At 47.5% G+C, this 9,192-nt stretch overlaps 1 protein-coding gene across 3 annotated transcripts in view; it reads right to left on the bottom strand.

Moving 5' to 3' along the window:
- Positions 1-89: 89 nt before the first annotated feature.
- The window catches only part of Tmod1 (tropomodulin 1), a 71,349-nt gene continuing 62,246 nt past the window's right edge, over positions 90-9,192 (bottom strand). For all 3 annotated transcript variants that reach the window (XM_059254296.1, XM_059254297.1, XM_059254298.1), the window contains 2 exons: positions 6,810-6,954; positions 90-343 (listed from right to left, as the gene is read on the bottom strand). In XM_059254296.1, the coding sequence (XP_059110279.1) occupies positions 279-343; positions 6,810-6,954 (210 nt within the window). In that variant the 3' untranslated portion in view covers positions 90-278. The remainder of the gene's footprint in view (positions 344-6,809; positions 6,955-9,192) is intronic.

Raw genomic sequence — 9,192 nt, 5'->3', positions numbered from 1 at the left:
TGGTACCGCCACTGTCATGCATCTGCAGCAAGATCTGCCAGTTGAGGGCTTCTTCATTTTAAATAATAACCAGACTGAACTTCTGTGACTAAAGAAAACTTCACATTGACCATATTTTATAAAAGGTCCAACTACAGTCACTAGTTAACCTAAACCTTAGTGCACAAAAAACTGAACCACAAGAGTTCCACGCCAGCATTTGCCTCCTGGTCTCCACTGGGGAACACAGATCATCCGTAGAACACGTCCAGTTCACAGGCGTGGGCTTCCTCTGCACACTAGACACCACTACGGCACTTGGGAATGATGGGTCCCGTCAGGTCTGCCAGCCTCCTCTTCCTCACTGCAAAGGAATGGGGGGAGATGTGAGCAGCTGTCCTCTGCCAATCCCGGCACACTGGCCCAAAGGTCAGTCTGCTTGTTAGGGACAGCTACAGGAAGGCTGTAGAGTTTGTCCCTGGTTACTAATGGGCGTCTGTGGTAGGGTGGACATCTAAATGGCTGACCACACAGTGTCTCTCCTCTCTCTCTCTCTCTCTCTCTCTCTCTCTCTCTCTCTCTCTCTCTCTCTCCCCCCCCCCCCCATCTCTCTCTCTCTCTCTCTCTCATTCTGCTTGTTAAGGACAGTTACAAGAAGGCCAAGAAGGCCGTATAGTTTGTCCCTGGTTACTAATGGGAGTCTGTGGTAGGGTGGACATCTAAATGGCTGACCACACAGTGTCTGTCTGTCTCTCTTCTCTCTCTCTCTCTCTCTCTCTCTCTCTCTCTCTCTCTCTCTCTCTCTCACACACACACACACACACACACACACACACACACACACACACACACACACCGTTTGCCTTTGCCTACAGGGGCTCCACAGTTGAAGACTGGATCTGAGCAAAGTTAACTTTAGCCAGTCTTAAGACTGGGGTCTTAGCCCACTGAAATGTTTCTCTCTTTGCTCCTCCTGGGAGTGCCTGGCCTGCCTCCTGCCTATGTCAATAACTGAAAAATGCCCCAAATTTTCCTGCCCCCTTAATGTTTTAACAGTGACATTCCCCCAGGAGCAAGACAGTTCATGCTCAAATGCTGTTCACATGACAGTTAAACCTATGGAGAGGAAGGTATGAGCCAGGAGGTTACAAACAGAAGAGACAAGCTTGGAGAATGGCTAGGGCTGACAGGGCAATGGGAGGGAACATGGTATTGGCGGATGAAGACTAAGAAGCAAGCTAGATTCACTACCAGAAAACACAAGGTAGGGAAGGCTGTAGAGTGGGGAGGTTGCAATCAAGGGGTCTGCTGAGGTGGCAGAGGCAGGTGGCCATCGCTACCTGTTCATCACCCTAAATGGCTTCCAGTTCCCAAGCTGAGGTGGACTTGCAGCCCCCAGATCAGAGCCCATGAGCTCCAACACCCTATCAGCTTGCATATGACTCAGATGAAGCAGTTGATTGTGAAGGTGTGGCCAAGAGCTAGAAGCAGGTCTCGGGCTCACAGGTGCCCCAGTGTGAGTCTCACCCTCTTCTCTAACCTCAGGTCAGAAGGAAAGCAAACCAGGATGGTAGGCAATCTGGAAGGAAGGCACTGTCTAGTCCAATTCCTGGAGGTGACTAAAAGTGTCACACAGTTTGGGAATCTGCACAGGAACAAAAAGCAAAACCTAAAGAACAGAAGAGGCTTGTCCAGATGTGCAGTTTCTACAAATGAGCCTATCACCCCCGCATTAGCTGTGCAAGCATGCCTGTGAGCTATCCTTGTGCCTCTCCATACCTACAGCATGGAGTCACCCACTGACATGCAGAACTAGGATTTGAACAGAAGCCCCTCTAAAGGTCTGGACCTGCATGCTGGCATTTCCATTTCACAGATAAGGAAACAGAACAAGGATATGATGTTTGCTTAAAGCCAGAAAGCTAGTGATAAACTGGATATGGTAGCACACCCCTGTAATCATAGCACTTGGGAAGTGGCTGTAAGAGCATGAAGAGTTCAAGGCTAGTCTCTGAGACATAGCAAGCTCAAGACCAGCCTTAGCTACATGAAACTGCCTCAAACAGACAAAAAATAACAAAGCTAGACCCAGATGGAGCCAAGACTCGTACTCACCTTGAGCCTCAGCCTCCTGCCTCTCAGTAATTTAGTTACATGTCTGTGTCTCATCTGATCCTCACAGGATCAACCCCCTCCCTCAGAGAAGAAAGCCATTTTGCAGACTAGGATTGCAACCTTAAGCACTGGCCTTCGATGGAGTGTACAGAAAGGGACCTGGTGTGGGGGGTGCTCCCGGAACCCTTCCTCGTATATATGAGGCTAGATCTGGGTGCATGGTTCGTCAGAACTGCCTTTCACAGAAAGGGACACTCATTTACTTGGATGTCACGTCTTCCCATTTTGATGATGGGCCAAGAGAGAGAAGTCACCTGCCAAAAAAGTTCTAACAAGTGACTTGGGGGAGCCAGGTCTCTAGCTCAACGTACTTGCTACTTTCTTATATATATATATATATATATATATATATATATATATATATATATATATATATATATATATATATATAAAATCCTTTGCTCACCAAGGAAAGGGCCAGAGGCTCCCTTGCTTATCAGCAGAGCCGGATGGGCTCTTCAGTCATCAGGACTCACCTCCATCCATTGCCTGAGCTCCCTCCACTACTTGTGGCCAGGTGAGTCTTTCTACCATATCCTAGGAAGCACTCTGTACTCACTTGTGTGATTCAGCCTTTGCCCAGGGCTATGTTCCAAGCACAGAAATCAAATGAAGATACGGCATGTCAGAGGCCAAAACAGATAGACAGTAACCTTCACGAGGATTACAGGTGTCCTGGCAGACCTCTGAGATGTGGGAGGCATGTACGTGAAGTAGCCCAGTCTTCCCAGGATGGGCAGGAAGTGGGTCAACTAAGTTGTAAAGGAAGAAAGCATGGAGAATGGTAAATGAGGAAAGCCTTCTCTCTAAACAAGCTTGTTGGTGGGCCACTTCCAGGGCACTCAGACTGCCCGGCAAGAAGATGGCCTGTCAAGATGTCACAAGGAGCCCTCTAGACAGTGTAGAGAGCAGGGCTCTGAGAAGAGACTTGTATTCAAACCTCAGTTCTGCCAGTGGGTAACTTCCTACCGCAGAGCTGCAGTTTTACTAACAGGTCAGGTGTTGGTAAATCATAGCAGCCGGTAGCCGGCGGATCACTTAAGTTAGTAATATGGGAAATGTTCAGAACAGGGCCTGGTGCGTCTCAGTGTGTGCCATGCATGTTTCTATCAAGGGGCCTGGGAGCCACATGGAGGAGTTGAGCCTGAGCCATGGGAGCTGGCGGGGCATCAAAGGAGCGGAGTGGAGGGGCCAGCTTTGGGAAGAGTGCTGCTGGGAGGTGGGGCACCCACCTGAAGGAGCTAGAAGTCAAGGAAGCTGCAAGGATGGGTGGCAGGCTGGGTGGGCTGGAGGCTGGAGTTGTGGAGCTGGCGGGAGTCGGGGCAGCATCCAGGAGATGCCAGATTTCTACATGGGGTGGCTGTGGGGGAAGTGGTACTTGCCCTTGATGGCTTCAGGATAAGAAGAAACTGACAGGGAATCCAGCAGATCCACTGTTAGGCATTATTATTACTACCCAAAGATCCAAAATGAGTGTATCACAGCAGCACTCCTCACAGGGGACAAGATAAGGAACCCACTGTTGATCAACAGATGAGCAGGTAAAGAAGATGTATCTACGCATGACACTGTCTGACTTTACGGAACACCAAAACCCTGCCGTCTGCCGCAGCACCAGAATGTCATGCTAAGTGAGACAGGTGGATGCAGGAACAAATCATGTTCTCATAAGTGGAAGCTGAGGAAATCCAGCGACAGAAGCAACCAGGAGAATAGTGAGGACAGAGGCCAGGTGGTGGGAGGGAGGGAGGGCGATGAGAGGGTGGTCAGAGGTTAAAACCTCAGCAAGAAGCAGGTGGGCTTTCGTTTCCTTTGAGACCGCCACACAATTTGGTAAGTAGTTACTAACAGTCTATTGTACACTTCAAAACTGCTGAGAAAGTACATTTCAAGTGTTTTCACCACAGAAAAAATATTGAGGTGACAGATAATGCTGACTTACTTGATATAATTATTCTACACTTTAATCTTGAATTCAAACCTTTTGTTGTACCTCAGAAATATACACGGTTATAACTTGTTAATTTATTGTTACAAATTAAAAGCTGATTTGAGGTCTGCTCTGATGGAAGCGCCGGTTAGGAAGGTGTTGAGAATGTGGTAAGGCAGAGATGTTCTTCTGCTTTTAAATGTGCTGCCCTCTGTACAGCCTCTGCTACCTAACTTGGAGGCTGTGCTTCAGATTCTGTGAAGAGTGTGCTGGTGGCAGGTTCAGAGGACCCGAGAGCCACCCTTAGCCTGGCCTGGACTATAAATAGCATGGAGACAGGAGTCATCTGAGGTAGTGCTGCAGGGAGACAGGGATAGGAGATGACATCCCCGCCCTGCCCCCTAATCGTACTCTGGTGTCCTGTGTGCATCCGCAGAGCAGTTTGCTAAGAGCTCTGAGATCAGGGTGGGGAAGACCAGAAGATGTGACCAGGTAGGCCAGCTGCAGGCACTGACTCAGTGTCCCCAACACCGAGTCCACCTGCGGGCCCAAGTACTGCAGAGGCCCTCGTCCCAGGCCACTGAGCAGGCCTGATGCAAGCAGGAAGAACATGAGGCTCTCCTGTGTGCTCTAGCACAGCATTGCTTACAACCACGGTACCAAGGAGACCAGCAGGAGGCTCTCATGATTAAAAAAAAAAACAAACCACAGCTGGGAAGCATGGGTGACTGCCCGCTTTCACAGCATGGTGGCAGGAGGAAGCCACCAGGCTGGAAGGACCGTAGGCATTTGTCTTGCAGGAAGAAGCCAACTGTGTGGTATTGTATTCCCCCAAATATTGTGCATTCTAATAAACTTATCTGGGGTCAGAGACAGAGCAGCCACAATATTAAACATAAAGGATAGGCAGTGGTAGCACACGCCTTTAATCCTAGCATTCCAGAGGCAGAAATCCATGTGTTCAAGGATACAGACAGGCATCATCACACCTTTAATCCCAGAAAGCAGCCTTTAATCCCAGGGAGTGGTGGTAGAAAGCAGAAAGGTATATAAGGCGTGAGGATCAGAAACCAGAAGCATTTGGCTGGTTAAGCTTTCAGGCTTCTAGCAGCACAGTTCAGCTGAGAGCCGTTCTGGATGAGGCCTCAGAGGCCTCAGATAAACCAAGACAGAAGTACATTTTTCTAGACTCAAGGCTCTAGAGAAAGTAGCCCACGAAATGAGCAATGAACAAACAGCCCCCGGGCTAGCAGGAGCCTGTGCCCCCAATGTCCTGGCCTCAGAACTTTGGCAGATGGCTCCTGCGGTTGAAGAACTTGATGGGAAGTGTGTGTAAGTCTGAGTTCTGGGCGGGGTCTGTGAGTGGCTGCCTTTAGTGTGCACACTCAACTCAATTTTCCATGGGGATCTGACAGCCTTGGCTCATCACCTAACCCAGCTTCGGGTTAGGCTCTTTTCATTTCGTGGAAGGTTGGAAGCTCCAGAGAGCCCTGGCGGTGAGGATTTGATGAAGACCTCACCAAAGCCAGTCTTTTAAAAACTCATTTGACTTCATCATTTGATCCAGAAATCAGCTTCCATTTAGCTCACCACACTTCCTTCTCTCCTACAGTAGAAAGTGCCACTTAGTTGGTCGTGGCTTTATGACACTCCAGGTAAATGTGAGAACTCTTTCCTGCCTAAGAAGGGGCTTCTATCTGTGAGTCCAGGGAAGACAAGCCAGGCTAGCTCTGAGATGGTGGGCATGAGGAGCCTGTCAAAAGCTTAATCCCCACATCCCTCACGCTCAATCAAGGTAACAATACAGACATGCTGCACGTCTTGTTTTTCCTTCCGACTCTCCCACAGCCTCGTCAGTCACACTGCCTTCATTTCATACCACATCCTGTGCTCCTCAGCATCATCAGGAACATGTAATGAGCAAGTACACCCGGGACTCGTGAGCGATCGGCTTGTGGGAGACAGTGGATGACTGACGTTGCCTTTCATTCTGTGGACTAGCACAGGTGTTTATGTAGCCCATCATCAAAAGAGACTAAGATGTTTTCTATTTAGAAAATCGAGTCAGCTGATACTTCAGCAGAGGCTGAGGGAATGTAACTTGCTTTTACATTGTATATTTATTTATTTGTGTGTATATGTGTGTGCACGCGCATGCACTTGTAGAGGTCAAAGGACAAGTGTGTGGGTTCGGGGACTGAACTCAGCTCACCAAAGCTTGTTCGGTGAGCACATTAACTCACTGAGCCATCTTGCTGGCCCCGCATTGACTTTTCTATGAACCGCACATTTCCACCTTTGCCTTGGGAGCCATGTGGCGTCTCCTGGGCTGTGGCTTTTGGTAATGGTGTTGGCTGAGAGCTTTGGGATTTTGAGCAAAAATCAGTGTGACCTAGAGAAGGGTCTTCAGAAGAGGACCAGACCCAGGTTGAGCCCATAGACTCTCAAATTTTATCTCCTCTAGCCAACATGCTGATGTGAGTTGGGTCCAGCCTATGCTGAGCTGGGCTGGAGGAGGAAAGGCCCTTGGTCCGGAAGACAGGCAGCTCACAGACTGGGGGAAGACATGCATAAACACAGAACAAGATGTGATTCTCAGGAAGTCAGGAGTCTGACCCCATAAACCGCTCTCCTGGAGTCGGGGGTGTCTGGAGGATTTTCCCTGACATAGCCTGTGAGGGGGAAGGCAGGCAAATAAGCAGGCAGAAGGCAGACGTCAACTCACCAAGGTCATTGTTGTTCATCATGGCATTGGATGCCCGCAGCCGGGGCCCCTGCTGGGTAAAGTGGTAGCCAAATTTGAGAAGCGTTGTGTTTTTCTCCAACATGTTCACAATCTCCATTTCCACTTTGTTGCCCAAGGGCTGGCTCTTGGGTTTTTAAAAAAGAAAAAAAAAAGACCAATAATTACACATGTGCTTTGCCTAAACTACCTCTCCACACGGAAGCCCTGAGTGTTGTGGGGGGATGTTACCTGCCCTGTAAGAGTGGAGCCAAGTGGAGAAGCCGACATAGAAAGAGAGTTGGCATTATACTGCATGGTTAAAGATCGAAAGCTTTCCCCAAGGATCAGGAAAATGCCACCATGTCTGCTTTTAGCAGCTCAATTCAGCAAGAAAAGAAAGACATCAAAACTAGAGAGGGTATATGTTAAGATGGTATAATATTGTATCTAGAAAATCCTAAAGAACACACACATACACACACACACACACACACATACACACACACACACACACAAGCACGTACACACACACAGACAGATACACACAGTAGCCCTAACTAGTTCAGCCAGCTTATAGAAAATAAGAGCAATAGGGCTGGAGGGATGGCTCAGCCATTAAAGGCCAGGCTCACAACCAAAAATATGAGAAAATAAGAGCAATAAACAAAAGCTTCTTGCATCGCTACACAGTAGAAATAAGCACCTAAAACAGCCCCTTTATAGTAATGTCAAAAAGAACAAAATACGTCAGATCGTGTTGGCAGAAAGAAGACACTGAAAACTACAAGAGAGCATTGAACGGCACCAAAGAAAACCTGTGAGATGTGAAACCAACAGCCAGGTTCACGGGCCAGAAATCTGTTCCTGCTAATAAGGTGACGCCACCAAACTGACCTGTGACGTCAACGGGATCCGTATCAAAATGTCAACTTTCCTTCATTTTCCTTTTCCCCCAGAAATGGACAAAGTGATCTAGAAATCCTGCAAGTGATCTTAGAACAGTCAAAACAATATTAGAGGACTCAAACTCTCTGATTTCAAAAGGACTCCAAAGCTATGATAATTAAAGACTGGGGTGCTGTGTAAGACAGACATGATGCTGAATGAAACAGAAGAGAGTCCAGCTATGAACCCCCACATCTCTTCAGATCGCATTACAAAGGGCGCTAGGAAAACTCAATGAAGCCATATGTTGACACAAGCAAAAGAATGAATTTAGAGCCTTCATTCTATTATTAATAATTATATTATTAATTATATTATGATTATAATTATAATTCTATTATATTAATAATACAACATAATAATCTAAATATTAATACATAATATTTATGTGTGATGTGAGTCAAGGACATGCCACCATGACACAAGCAGACATGGTGGCATGTCCTTGACTCACATCACACATAAATTCCAAATGGTTCAAAGGGGGCTGAGGAGATGCTCAGTGGGTAAGAGTGCTTGCTGTACAGGTGCAGGGTCGGAGTGCAGATCCCCAGCACCTACATGAATAGCCAGGCATGGCCATGAGCGTCTGTAACTCCAGCAATGGGTGGTGGGTGGAGACGGGGATCTCTGGGGCTGGCCAGATACCAGGCCAGCCAAGAATCGCTTGTGGTCTCCAGGTTCAAATAAGAGACCCTGTCTCAGAGGATAAAGCGGAGAGTGGTAGAGGAGAACACCCAGAGGCCTCCTCCGGCCTATGGATCAAAGACTGGACTATAAAAACTAACACTATAATACTTGAAAATAACACAGGTGCAAAAGTCTGTGACCTTAGCCATGGTTCTTTAGGTGTGACACCTAGAACACAAACAACAGAAGGTGAAAACCAATGAATTGGATTTCACAAACATGTAAATCGTTTATGCTTCTAGAACAGGGCAGATCCTGAAAGTTCACTGGCTAGCCACTCTAGCCAAAGTGACATCTCCAGATTCAGTGAGATACCCCATCTCAAAAGATAAAGAGCAACCAGAGAGACAGCTGATGTTAACCTCCGGGTCCACAGGTGTATGCAATGGGCAGGTGCACTTTCATATACACATGCACACACATATCTACATAACACACAGGTGCACTTTCATATACACATGCACACATATATACATCACACACACACACACACACACACACACACACACACACACACACACACACACTGGGGAGTGGGGAAGACAACATGGAACGGAAAAAGTGTAGATCATATATCTGGTAAGGTCTAGTGTCTAGAATATATAAAGAAGATGCAAATAAATCAATTAGAGGTGGGCAAAGTATTTGAACAGAAGTTCCTTAAAGAAGATGTATGAGGACCTGGAGAGATGGCTCAGTGGTTAAGAGCACTGGCTGTTCTTCCAGAGGACCTGGGCTCAATCAGTTC

Source organism: Peromyscus eremicus, chromosome 2, assembly GCF_949786415.1.
Source record: "Peromyscus eremicus chromosome 2, PerEre_H2_v1, whole genome shotgun sequence".
Taxonomy (NCBI): domain Eukaryota; kingdom Metazoa; phylum Chordata; class Mammalia; order Rodentia; family Cricetidae; genus Peromyscus; species Peromyscus eremicus.
Note: the sequence above shows the minus strand (reverse complement) of the source record. Positions and strands in the feature narration are given on the sequence as shown.